Here is a 13,844-nt window from a genome sequence, read left to right as displayed (position 1 = left end):
GTCACCAGTGCTGCCCACCGAGCCCTGACAGCACGACCAGGGCCAGCAAACCCTTCTTCTGCACTGTCCCTGTGCTCAAAAAGCCTCCCAGAAAGGTGAAATAGCTGTTCAAGCTTCAGGACCCACCACTGCAGAGCCAGCAGCCCTGGAGGGTGCCCCAGTGGAGGCCCATCCATGCGGAGGTGGCCCTGCTCTCTGCAGGAGGATCTCCAGAGGCTCTCTGCTCCTCCATGCCACTCCCTGATGCCCGGATGATGCCCAGTTCTTGCATTCAAAGGCACGAGGGGCACTCCAAACAGGTGTCTGGGGTTTTTTTAAGGACAACTGTGCATTCTGCCATATCAGAAGTGACAGCCTGGAAACCCTGGAGGCTGCAGCTCTCCCTGCAAGCCCCAGCCAGCGTGGGGTGAGCACTCAGTGCAGGTGTCAGCCTGGAGTCTGCCCTCGCCCATGTTTCCTCACCTGGCCTCTCTCTGTGGCCAGGTGGGGGGACAGAGCCTGTGCCAGGTGTTCACCCTGCCTGTGGCAAAGCCAGCTGAGGTGAGGCACCAGGGACCCGAAGCACGCAGGGACAGCAGTGAGACCAGCCCAGCTCACACCACCCTCCCCATCCCGGGTTTGATTTTCCAGCAGTGCTTTGCAGACCCCTCTGTGCCCTCGCCGTGCTTGCACAGCCCCCCACTGCCCCTCTCCTGGAGCCCCCCTTGTCACAGCTGCCACCACCACGGCCTGCAAACAGCCTCCCCCTGCCCCCCTTCAGCCACACACAGCTTTTCTCTGCACACACCAGCACCCACTGCGAGTGGAGAGCAGGACTCTGCCAGCTCTGGAGAGTCTTTCCCTCCTTTCCCCTTCCTGCCGTTCCCCAGCTTTGGAGCAGCTGAAGGGAAAGCAGTGCCTGGCCACCAGCAAGGAAAACCAGCACCCCAAAGCTTTAAGGGATTTCCTGCTCTTGGTGTTGCTGCTCCTGAGGCTGGACAAGATGGGCTTCATGTCCTTCACTTAAAAAAGGGCTTTGATCACCACTGATCCTGGCCAGATTCCAGCAGGCATGGTGGGACAAGGCTGAGGCTGTCATGGTGCTGTGAAAATGCATCCCTTGGTTTGAGTCACACCAGAGAATTCATTTCAGCTCGAGGATGTGCTGGAGAGAGGGAGAAGGGGAAGAACAGGCACCATCAGGGACTCTGAGCCAGAGCTGCACTGCAGCAGCAAGGAGCAGGATGTAATTCTTCCAGCCCAAATGCCCTTTAAGTCTCTGATGCCAGAAAGGAGGAGATGAGAAGATTTGCTGCTCTCCCTTGTTTGTTTGTCTGTGCCAGAGCCAGGAAGGCTGACAGGGAGAATGGCTTTAGTGCCCTGCTCACTGCAGGAATGAGCAGAGTGCTCCATCTCCCTGCCCTGCATGCTCAGAGGGACAAATCAGGCCAGGCTTTTCTGCCTTTGTGACATGTCTCACTGCAGGATGGGCTTGAGGAACTCCTCATCAGGAACTGGAGTGACAGGGCAATGGGGAGAGGCTTTGAACTGAAAGAGAAATTGGGAAGGAATTGGAAGGGTGGTGAGGGGCTGGGATGGAATTCCCAGAGAAGCCGTGGCTGCCCCATCCCTGGGAATGTCCAAGGCCAGGCTGGATGAGGCTTGGAGCAACCTGGGATAGTGGAAGGCATAAAAGGGGGTTGACACTAAATCACCATTCCGTGATTCCGAGTCCTTCCAAGTGACTTCTCCCAAGCCAAACCTCCATGAGCTGATCACAAACTGTACAGGATTCCAAAGCCATCCCAGCTGCCCTCTTCCTTACCTCCCAACCTGTTTTGTGAGCAGGTCAATAAGATGTGTGCTGGTGAATTTGAGTCAACAACAGATTTATGTTTGTACAGCATCCTGCTCAATCATATCAGGGTGCACAATTAGCTGTAATGGAATTCCCAGCGCTTAAGAATAAATCAATAGCTGGTTAATTTAGGAGCAATAAAATGAAATCTTTTCTCCCAAATAGCCTAGAGTTGCTCTGAGGAGATTCCGTGCCACAGAGGGATTACCGGGGAGGTTGGTAATTCTGTGACCTTTTGGTCCTGCATGTTAAGTGAGTGTGAGTCAAACCTTATTTTCTGATGGCTGATCAGCATCAAGGCAAAATTATTTTCCTATAATGATACTGTGCTGGACAGAGGCAGAGCTTTCATTTTTGGGAAGAACTGGGGACTTTTATGAGAGGTTTGTGCCCCATCTGATCCCCTTTTTGTCTTAAAGGGGCAGAGTAAAATTATAAATATATATATATATATAATTTATATAATATATAAATCCACTGAAAGAGGAATATGTGCACCCAACACAGGATCTGCTGGATCCCATGGGACAGGGCTGAACAAGGGGCTGGAATCAAGGATAAATTCCCTTGGGAACTGACTGTCAAGGGTGGACAGAAGCCCCTTGGGCAGTGCAATGCCCTCAAAAAACAACATCCCAGGCAGCCATGAATAAACACAACACCAAGCACACCCAGCTCTGCCCTGGCTGACCTGAGCCCAGTGCCTGGGATTGATCAAAAACTTGCTGAAACCATTATAAAAACTCTCAGGGATAGAGGGAGAACAAGAGACAAAGCTGTTTCTCTTCCCCAATTTGTGATCCAGCCTCACAGGCTCTGACAGCTCTGCCCTGTAGAATCAAAAAACCCTCCTAAATAAAGCTCAAGCTGCAGAAGAAACAAACGGTTTCTGTGTGAAGATGGAGTTAAAATACTCATCACTGGAGAAAAACAACCTTCCAGAAGGTCCCATTTAATGAAGAGGCACTGCCAAGGTTAGTAGGCCAAAAGTTTGATGGCTGCTCCCTTCTTTTGAGCTCTCAGCTCCTTCCCTCTTGCCTCCCCAAAGGAATGTTGCAGGAGTGTAGTTGTGTGTGTGTGTGTGCACACACAGAGACACAAAGATGGGTAAAAACGATGCCAATAGCCTGGAGCATTTGCAAACAGCCTCACAGAAGCTCTTTTAGAAGAGCAGATGGAGGTGGGATCTCAGCTGGCGTTGAGAGCAGCAAGTGCTCGGGGAAGGGTGACCCCAGAGACAGGGAGAGCTCAGGGGAGTCTCCAGTCTGTTCAGTGCCCTGTCTGTGACCCTCAGAAAACCCAAAATCCCTCCCTCTTTCAGACAAACAGTTGTCCCAGCTGACCTCAAACAGCCAGTTGATACTCCTGAAGTGGGATGAACATCGCCCTTCACCACGTGGGGAAGAAGCAGAAGGTGCCAGTGGGCATTTCTAGAGATCATGGACCATTAAAGACCACAGAATCATGGACAAGACCTCCAAAATCCTCGAGCCCAACTTCCAACCAAATTCCACTGTGCCCAATAAACCACAGAGTGAAGTGATGCTCATTTTCCAGGGAGGAAAGATCTGGCAGGAGCCTCAGATCCCTGCCTGGAGCCACAGGGGATGGATTTGGACCCTTGCTCCTCTGCTCTGCAGAAAGCAAATGACTCAGGGTCTCCTCTCCCACAGTGGGGCGATTATCACCAACCCACGTCACCATGGATTTGTCACCAGCTGGGAAAGTGGCACTGGGCTCTCAGGGGCACGTCAGGAATGACAAGGCAGGAACCAGTGAGGAAGTGTTGGCTTAAATAGCATCAATCCCACCGTTAGCTGTGGCTAAGCCTATTTTCCTAAGGATCTCAGAGCATTCTGTGGGCTGTGTTTGAGCTTCAGGAAGCCTGGGAAATTCCACAGAGGAAAACAAAGAGCAGGGAGAAGGCTCCAGGCTGGCTGAGCCCAGGTGTACACAGAATTATTGTCAAACCCAGCAAAATAATTCAGTTTTCGGCTTTGCTGCTGGGCAGCAGCTCCACAGAGCAGAGCAGTGAAAAGATCTCCGGCCATGCACTTCAAGGAAACAGGAAATGTGCTTCTCCAAAAGCAACACTGAGTTAAGCAGCTGAACTGAATCTGCCAAAACTTTTCTAGGCAGAAATGGGATTTGCACTTGCTTCCATTCCAGTGTTGTTTGGAAAATTTTTTCAGCTTCTACCAAGCTCTGCGTTTTCCTGTTGCAAGTTTTCGTTAATCTTTCTGCCAGGAAAATAATCTATTGTGCAATGAGTTCTCACATGGGATCCCAGTGTCGGAACTTCCTTCCCAACAAAGTGAGCACTCCTGAGAGCATCCCACGGCCCTGCTCTTGCTCTGACGTCTTCCCACACCGCCACACCACCCCAAGAAACACATTTGCCATCAGGAGAACACGTTAAGCGCCAATCGTCTGCTCCAAGCCTCCCGAACGGACTAAAACCCCATCCATCCTCATCATCACTGTCCTAGATTGCAAGGCAAGATGTATTCAATTGCCATCTGATAGAGGTGTGGCAGTTGTCTTCTGTTAATTGGGCAGTTTTCTTTATTTCTTCCACAACCAATCCTCCCTCTGGGGAGATATCTGCTGTTAATGGCCTATTGAATGTCACTGGTGACTGATACAAGTGACAGCATCCCATTGGGAGATGCTCCGCCCAGAGGGAGGAGCCAAGCGTTCCTACCTGGATACAACCTGGAGTTTCTGGAACACCAGCACGGCTTTTCCTGCGCTGGATTTCCCAGAGGAACAGCTGCCTCCTCCACTGCAGGAAGATGAACTGCACCCTTTTCTACAGGATCCCTGCTCCAGCAGGACCACAGCTGACACTCCAGGAGGGCTGCAGCCACAATTCCAATTGGACTGTGGCCAACACCCTAACAGGGTGTCAGGTTGTGTTCTGACTCTGGCAGTGTTGTTTTGGTTCACTGTGCTGTTTATTTTATCTTTTTATTTTCTTCCCTAATAAAGAACTGTTATTCCTGCTCCCATATTTTTGCCTGAGAGCCCCCCTTAATTTCAAAATTTATAACAATTTGGAAGGAGGGGCTCTTTTTTTTTCCCCATTTCAGGGGAGGCTCCTGCCTTCCTTAGCAGACACCTGTCTTTCCAAACGAAGACAATCACAAATTACCGGGGCTTTACAACTCCAAAGCCCAGCAGAGCAGAGTTTAAAAGAGCAGCTAATCCACTTACCCGAGCTATCAGCTCCCCGACCATCCCTGTCCAGGTGCCGTTGGCCTCGGGGACTCCGTAGACGCCGTCCCCGACCAGGTGGATCTTGTAGTTGAAGCGCAGGATCTCTGCCAGCTCCTTCAGCATGTCCACGCAGAAACCCTCGTAGCGGTCGTTGCCTTCCAGCTCCTGGTGGTTCCACTTCAGCATTAAGTAAGGGTTTTCCTGCAGTGAAACTGGGCAGCTGTCATTCCCATCTTAGCCGAGGCGTCCCGCCAGCACGGAGCAGGGAGGGCAGTGCCAGGGGCTCACAGGGTGGCTTGGTTTGGGAGGAACCTCAGAAAACATCAAGTTCTGAGCCCGAAAAGCACATCCCAGCACAATGGATCCCTCTCAAACTCCATGTAATTGATGAGGAAAGCTTGGGAGCTCAGGTGGTGCCAAGCTCTCAGAGCTGTCTCCACACTGGCGCTCCCTGGCCCCTGCTCTGTGGAGGTGCAGATTTATCCTGGTTTAGGACACGAAGCAGAGCTAAGGGATGATGATTTGGGTGCTGTTTCCAACTGGGGAGTGCAAGAGTGGCCCAGTGACTTCTCTGAGTCATGGCAGGACATCTAGACTTCAATCTCTCCTGGCACAGAGACGTTTCTCCAGTCTGCCCCCTTTTCAACAAACTTTGTGGGATGTGAGGGGACAGGCAGGAGTTGGGGTGTCTTTAAAGAAGGAGCAAAAAAAGCACTGGACAGGCAGCACCTAGAAGGAAACTTTGTGGTGCCAAGTTTTCATAAAAATCCTGCCCATCTTGGCCAATTTTTATAACTTTATGGGTAGAAGGGGCAAATGTCCCTTCCAACTCAGCAGCTGTACACCAAACAAGAACCCAATTCCAAGCTGGATGCACACTGGCAGCGTGTCCCCATCCCAGCCCCCTCTGAACCCATCAAATGCCATTTCCATATGCAACATCGACCTGAGCTTAATTACACTGCCAGGAATTGCCCCCCACGCTGTAATTCGAGACCTGCTGTGTGAAATCAGCGCTGAGGGGCAGGAGCAGGGAGCAGGATTCCAGCTGACCCCCCCCCTGAGGGCTGGGCTGCCCGATGGGAACTGCAGGTGCCCCCCTCCCTTACCAGGATGGTGGTGACGATGAGCGTGGTGTTGAACAGGCTGTCGGATATGTTGGAGGAGAAGATCCTGTTGTCCATGCTGAGCCCTTCAGAGACGTGCCAGTGGCCAATCTGGAGAGATAAACAGCGCAATAAGGGGATTTATAGGGCGAGTCACTGCCCATATGGCTCTGGTGAGTGACAGCCCTCGAGCTGGCCTGTTTAGGGATGCTCCATTACCTTCACAACCCCAGAAAGGGTCAGCAGAGAGATTAACCCTCTGTGCACACCCCCACCTGCTCTGCAGGGCCAGCCCTGGCCCTGTGCTGCCTTCCCACGTGTCCTCCCTGCAGAGCCCTGCACGGGGACAAAGCTGTGAGCTGGGCAGCTCCCTGGGAGGCACACAGCCTGGTGTGTTGTCCCCAGATGCCACCAAACGGGTCCATCTTAGCCAGAAATCCCCAATCTGTGGGCTTGTCCCTCCCAGCGTGGTGCTGGGAGCCTCTGCCCCCCACCTTGGTGGCAGGTGATGGGACAAAGCCACCTTCTCAGTGGTGCTGCTCCACGACTCCTCTTCCAGCTCTTAACTACCACAATTAGGCACTTCCAAATCCTTTGATTCAGGCTCATCACACCAATTTACCCACCCAAGCATCGGTGTGGCTGCAGCAAAGCCAAATTCCCAGCGTGGAGGGCAGGAACCAGTCCCCCCAGGCTCAGGAGGACATCCTGATTCAGCTGTGACACAACTGCCTTCAGCCAGCGGGGAGAAATATTCCACAAAACCTAATTTTAACTTCAAGAGCCTAATCACCTTCACTCAGAGCTCTGGGCAGGGAGATCAGCATCTCCAGCAGCTCGTTCAGAACATGCAAATTAAACTCCTGCTCTCTTATTGTCCTTAAAAGTGTGTCTGCTTTTCCTCCTCTGCTTTTCCTCGTGGATACAGGGGGGCTGAGGGAGGCCAGCTCCCTCTGAACCCCCTTTTCCTCCTCTGTCCCATCAGGTTCCAGCCCTCTGCTGGTGTCCTCTGACACCTCTCTAGTGGGGTGCTGTGGCCCTGAGAGGCAGTGGGTGACACCAAAGGTGCAGGGGAGTCTTCAGAGCTCCTCCAGAGCAAATCCATGCCCACCCATGTCCGTCCTGTGGCATTGGGACTGAGGCAGGTTATCCTCTCGCTGTCAGGCTGGGAGGAACTAATTGATTTTCCTTTCTGTCACGGGTTAATCTTGCTATGTGCAGGGGAGGGAAGGTGGTGTGGAGCCCTGGGACCGACTCTGTGCCTGCTCTGGGCATTGCTTGGCCTCTGGTGTGACCAAAGGCTCGAGGACTTGGGGGTGGCTTGGATCTGAGCCCAGCACAGACACCCTGACAGACCGAATGCCTCTGGGTGTTGAGGGAAGGGCCAAGTCCTTTCCTGTCCCAGGTGCAAATCCAGCCCAAGTGACTCAGAGCCACAGTGGGAACCCGTGAGGAGTTCCAGATCCAACCTCCTCATCCCAAGGCACAAGGAGCAGTGGGAAGGGCAAGCAGGACAGCTTTGCACTCAGAATCATCAAAGCCCAGCTCCTGGCCCTGCACAGACAGCCCAGCAATCCCACCCCGTGCCTGAGAGATTTGTCCAAACCCTCCTGGATCTCTGGCACCATTCCTAGTGCAGGGCTCGCTCTGGGAACAACAGCCCCAAACTGGGAGATTTCCCACACATTTCACGAGCAGGGAGCCCTTGGAGCACAGCTTGCACTGGGCTGCACAGGGTCTGAATCCCAGGAGGGTGAATCCCCCCCTGCATTCCCCAGCTCTGCTCTGATTGCTGAGCAGCAGCCCCTCTGCAGCAATCGCCTCTCAGAGCGAGTCATCACTCACAAACATTGCCTAATTTTTCTTCCCTCCCGGATTTCTCAACCAGAGATTAGTGACAGATTAACTTTAATTTTAACAGCCCTCGCTGTTCTCCAATTTGTCCCTCCCCTGCTGGCACGTGCAGAGACTAATTGCCTGTTCTCCTGACAGTGCTGTGGGTTTGACCTTGCTTTTAAAGGCACCAAGGCCATGAATCCCACGTGCTGGGGCACTTCCCCCCATCCTGGCTGGCCCCAGCTCACCCCTGTGCCCCTCACGGGCTGACAAAGCTCCTCATGCTGCTGCTTCTGCAGTGGCAGAGGGAGTCTGGGCCCCTCACATCCCTCTTCTGCAAGATGGATGTCAAGGTGATTTTAATCATCTCTATCTACATATAAAGAGCCTCTGGAAAACAGAAAACATATCCATCTGCTAAGTTTTTTAGAAAACAATCAAATGCTCCACACGGCAGGGGTGAGACCATCCTGTTTGTCAAGGCCCTGGACAAGGACTTCAGGGGTTTTAGGACTCAGGGTTTTTAAGTAGAGGATGTGATTTGTCTTTATAAATACTTCAGGTGGAGGAGGTCTGTAGCAAAGAGGTAGAACAGCATTTTGAAGCTGAAACGATGGCGTTGGCACAAAAACAAATGCATACAAACCAGCCAGAAATAAACAGGCTGACAAACCAGGGGAGAGGTTCCTAATGATCAGAGGAGCTGGAGTGACACCTGTCCTAGAAGAGCAACGAGGGCAGCACAACCAGCTGGGTGCAAGCTGGAGCTCAACACCTTTTGAGAGGGATTATGTGACCTGGTGACAGGTGACAGCCCAGGGCCTGGGTGGAGAAAGTTCCCTCCATGTCCTCAGGGATGTGGGACATCCACGGCATCACCTCTGCACCTCCCAGCACCTCCCTGTGCCCCGAGGAGCTCCAGCCCTGCCTCAAACACCCACAGGTACCTCGAGGCAAGCACAAACTGTGAAACTGGGAGCGTGAAGCAGCCCAGAAAGCCTCGAGCCTGGGAGGAGCAGGGAAGTGCCATTGCTCGTGCCACTGCTCCATCCCCACAGGCAGCTGGGGTGCCTCGATTTAGCTGCTCTGAAAAAGGTGCTATTTGGGTTGGTGGCACAGAAAGATTTCTCATGTCTGTAGAAAATCCCCATGTGGAGCATTTCTGGCTCGCTCCTTCCACCCTGTGTGCAGAAGCGTTGAGGCTCCTCGTGGTGTGAGGTGATGAAATACCCCTCAAAGTAGCGATTTTAATGCAATCTTCTGCTTATTTTTCTGTAGGCATGGAGATGACAGGGCAAGACTTCTCCACGAGCTTCAGAGGCACCGCAGGTATTTACCATCCCCATTCCCAGCTTCAAATTAAGGCAAAGCCAGTCCTGAATCCAGGTATTGGAAGAGGCAGACAGCAACAGGCACCTTGTGGGCTCTGATTACAGGTGCTGTCCCACAGCTTGCAGCCATCATCTCCTCCCCTCTGTGTCCCCGGGAAAAGGGAGGAGTGCACAACGCAATCAAGGTGCCCCAAGGAGAGGGAATCTGCGAGTGACTGGGAAGGGAAAAAAGGAATCAAACAAATGAAGGAAATCCCTCTGAGGACACTGCCACGGGGTTGGATTCCTGAGGGACACCGCTGATGCCAGCACAGCAAGGAGGCAAAAGTTCCTGCTCTGAAATTAGCACTGAAAGCATCAACTGTTAAACCAAAGAACCACGGGATGCACACACACCTCACCGCTGAGGCCGCCAGCATCCCCCAGATGTCCCCTCCTCCCCAAATGTCCCCTCTGGGCCACGTGATTGACACTTGGCACGGCCCAGGCAGGGCTGTAGTGGCACACCCTGAGTTTGGCAGGTCCTGGGGGCAGAAGCCATCGAGCTCTTGGCAGAACCTGTCCCTGGGCTGTTCCTGGGGGCAGCAGCTGAAGAGGAACCGGTCCCACCGAGGCTGATTAGCTGCTGCTAAATTAAAAATGTTTGATGTGGCAGGGACTGAGAAGGGTCCCAGAGCTATTGGTGGGGAGCTCATCTGTATCTCATCAACATCCCAATTAACAGCCCCAGCCCTTGCACTGCTCTGTCTCAGGACACCAGCAGGGCCTGTGGTTCAGCGGAGACTGATGGGCTTCAGTGAGGATGGGGAGAGCTGGGGTCAGGGTCTGCAGCTTCCCCCTTCCCCTCCCTAAATCACCTCCCCCATGAAGTTCCCAAATTTCAGCTCATGATTTACAGCAAATCACTCTGCTGGAACTCTGCAGTGTTTCTTAGAGTGGCAAAGAAAGGGGGGAAAATATAAAAAGTTGAAAAAAAAAATTAAAAAAGAAAAAGTTCCCAAATCTCAGCTCGTGATTGGCAGCAAATCACTCTGCTGGAACTCTGCAGTGTTTCTTAGAGTGGCAAAGAAAGGGGGGAAAATATAAAAAGATGAAAAAAAAAATTAAAAAAGAAAAAGTTCCCAAATCTCAGCTCGTGATTGGCAGCAAATCACTCTGCTGGAACTCTGCAGTGTTTTTTAGAGGGGCAAAGAAAGGGGGTAAAATAAATTAAATAAATAAATAAATAAATAAATAAGTAAATAAATAAAAAGTTCCCAAGCCTCAGCTCACGATTGGCAGCAAATCACTCTGCTGGAACTCTGCAGTGTTTTTTAGAGGGGCAAAAAAGGTGGGGAAAAAAAAAATATGAAAAAACTTTAAAAATTAAAAAAAAGTTCCCAAACCTCAGCTCGTGATTTACAGCAAATCACTCTGCTGGAACTCTGCAGTGTTTTTTAGAGGGGCAAAGAAAGGGGGGGAAAAAAATTAAAAAGATGACATTTAGCAAACACAGCCCTTGTCAGATCTATAGATCACCAGCACATTAATGAGCCTGTGCTTTATCGAGCATCCTGTGAGCAGAGAGAGCAGCTCTCATATGGCTGTGGAAAAAATTCCTCTGGTTGAGCTAAATCAGGAAAAGACGCGTTTGGTGCGTTACATAAATGTATTAAAAATTGGATGTCAAAAAGCCCTGCCTCTCCTTGCCCAAAAGCAGCAGCAAGTTAGAGAATCTAAGTGTCTCTAATTTGCTTCCTGGCTGGATCAGCCTCAAAATTCAGTGAGCTCTCCATCAAAGCTGACGAGCTGGAAGTCCCTGTGGCTTCACTGGATGGAGGGAGAGAGGAGGAGAGGGAAAGAGAGGAAGAGAGGAATGAGCTTGGTTAAAACTAAGCAGGGAATAGAAGTGTTTCAAACAAATCAGTTGGTACAACCCTTGGGAGCAAGATTGTCTCCAGGATGTGAATGCCTGTTCTTTACCCCGTTCCTTTAATTAAAATATTTCTAATGATTTATTTAGTCCTTTTCATTAAAAGAAGCCAGGCTGGCAACAAGAAAATAACCATTTATGGCACAGCAGAGCTGCCTTTGGCTTTTCTCTGCAGGAACATGGAGGGGAGGCAGTTTGGGCAGGAGCCTGATGGGTCTCACAGCTCTCTGGGGATGCTCTTCCCAGTTAAACACATCTCAGCAAATTCCCTGAGGCTGGGAGGGGCCCTGACACCCCTCTGGGCACTGCTGTGGATCACAAAAGCTCCCTGAGAAAGGGAGAGAAGGCAGAAAAGCTGAGACAGGAGCAGTTTTATAAAAATCAGCTCTTTCCTGGTGGGTTTGTGACAGGGCAGGGCTCGCAGCCACCCCCGAGGGACTGCCCTGTCCTTCCAGCACTTTCTCCCTGTGGCTGGAAGTGCTTCATCCCCCCTGCAGCCTGATGGGGAATTTGGAAAGCTTGATCCCAGCGCAGCTTCCCTGGGCATGTCACAGACACAAAGCTCCTTTTTTTTTACCGAGCTGTTACGACAGGTCAGCAAAGGTTTTCTCCTGTCACGGCAGGTTTGTGGGGAAGAGATGAGACTTTAGTCTCAGGGCAGATCAGGCTGCAGTCACAGCTCCCCATGGAGCTCTGGGAGAAGCTCTGCTCCAAGAGGACCTGTGAGTGTAACGTGCAGTCCCTGCCACACTGAAACACATCAAAACCAAAGCTGTCACAGGGAGCTTTGCAGCATTTTCCTTCCTGAATCCAGCTGAATTTGTTCTCTTATTAATGCAGATGGGCTTGGATCTGTCACTTCTGTTCAGAGGGTGATGGGTTTGGGAGAGGATTAAAAGGGCATTGATGCTGTGAGAGATCTCTGTGGGGAAAATGCCATCCCAATCCCCCCCTGCTCGCTCAGAGAAAGGCAGCATCAAAGCCAAGCTGTCGCTTGACAGGTAAGAACTGGCAGGTAACATCCTTGCCAAGGCTGAAATTCACTGCTGCCAGGCCAGGAGAGGGTTCCTGGTGCCAAAACGCTCTGTTGGTGAGGGTAGGGTACAATAGCTTTTGTTCTCTGCCAGCATCTAGAAGTGGCAATCTCTGAGAAAAGGGCATCAGTGAAGCTGTCAGCAGGGAAACAAGACAGATGAAACCCCCTTTTTTTCTTTTTTTTTCTGGGACCTGTATTTTTTTTTTTTCTCCTGAATAAGATTTGGATTTACCAGCAAATTCCTTGGATTTGTGTCATGTAATCTCATCAGTCTGATATCCTCAACTTCAGCTCAAACAAGAAAATATGGCTTGGGCAGAAAGTGTGAGATGAGGAAATACCACTCAAATTAATGATTTTAGTGAAATCTGCTCGGTGTTCTGTGGGCAGAGGAAAGCTGTGAGGAACCTACGAGCACCGAGACAAAAAGTAAATGAGTGTGAGCTGAGCAAACCTGTTAGAGAGGAGCCATAAACCCAGAGTGAAATGAACTTGAACTTCCCCTCACAGGGGGGAGATGATGGGGAGCTCCTCACATGGGGTCGCCCCATTTGCTTTCTCTCCCAGAAGCAGTTTGAAAAGATTCACAGTACCCATTTTTTTTTCCCATTTCATAGAAAATTCCCCACATTTTCCCCCCATCCGAATAATTTTAAGCAAATGCAGCTGCAAGCTTAAGAACTAAAGGAGTGTGAGTGTGAGCTTGCACCTGGCACAGACTCCCTGCCCCGAATCAGCACCTGTGACAGGCCAGAAATTGGCTCTGCTGTGGATATTCTCAGTTCAGTCAGAGAGAAAAAGAGAAAGATTTCTGCCAGGCTAAGCCTGGGAAAAAAGTCTGAGAGGAATGTAAACAATCTATTATTTTTTATCTATTAACAATCTATAAACAATCTATTATCTTGCTTTCCATTCACATTGTTCATAGATCTGTTCTGCCACACTGACCTAAGTCCAGAGTAACAATCAGGTGAAATGTTTTTACTCTAAGACCAATGGAATGAATGTTCATTATGTTCTCTATAAAAGAGAGAAGTGCTTTTGAATAAATGCTCATTTTGCCTTCTGAAACCGTGCGAGTCATTTCGCCCGTCCCTGGCTCAACAGGGTCACTCTGCCATCACCCCCTCCAGGGCCTGATGGATTAAAACAAATCCAAACCATCCCGAGGCGCGTTCCTGATGAAGTCAAACACGCTGAGTTTGCTCAGCCAGAGCTGAGGTGGCACCCTGAACACCTCACGGTGCAAACAAGGGGGGTTCACAGCCCCTTTTGGTCCCCAGAGCATCCCCCTGAGGCGAGGACACGCTCCCAGCCCTCCCCTGGCTGCTCTCACCTGCCGGAAGCCACCACGAGCGTGCTGCAGGATTTTCAGGGCGTAGTTGGAGCGTTGGCCTTTGCTGTTGAATTCGATGTGGCCGGTGAGACCTTCCAATTCTACCTGTCCAAGAGAGACTCAGTTACAGCGCCCAGCGAGGCTGCCCCACCCCACTGCAGGCATTTGTCTAACAGTACACAGGCAAAAATGAAAGAAAATCCTTTAGTCCTGATCAGAAACCCAGAAAGG

At 51.0% G+C, this 13,844-nt stretch overlaps 1 protein-coding gene across 1 annotated transcript in view; it reads right to left on the bottom strand.

Annotated features, from left to right (window-relative positions):
• The window catches only part of GRIK4 (glutamate ionotropic receptor kainate type subunit 4), a 126,969-nt gene that overhangs the window by 21,292 nt on the left and 91,833 nt on the right, over nucleotides 1-13,844 (bottom strand). Inside the window, exons 9-11 of the mRNA XM_053963370.1 lie at nucleotides 13,614-13,718; nucleotides 6,166-6,273; nucleotides 5,054-5,257 (exon numbers count right to left, since the gene is read on the bottom strand). Of these exons, the coding sequence (XP_053819345.1) occupies nucleotides 5,054-5,257; nucleotides 6,166-6,273; nucleotides 13,614-13,718 (417 nt within the window). The remainder of the gene's footprint in view (nucleotides 1-5,053; nucleotides 5,258-6,165; nucleotides 6,274-13,613; nucleotides 13,719-13,844) is intronic.

Source organism: Vidua chalybeata, chromosome 23 (assembly GCF_026979565.1).
Source record: "Vidua chalybeata isolate OUT-0048 chromosome 23, bVidCha1 merged haplotype, whole genome shotgun sequence".
NCBI classification, from domain to species: Eukaryota; Metazoa; Chordata; class Aves; order Passeriformes; family Viduidae; genus Vidua; species Vidua chalybeata.
The sequence above is the reverse complement of the archived record's forward strand: the minus strand, read 5'-3'. Positions and strand labels throughout refer to the sequence as shown.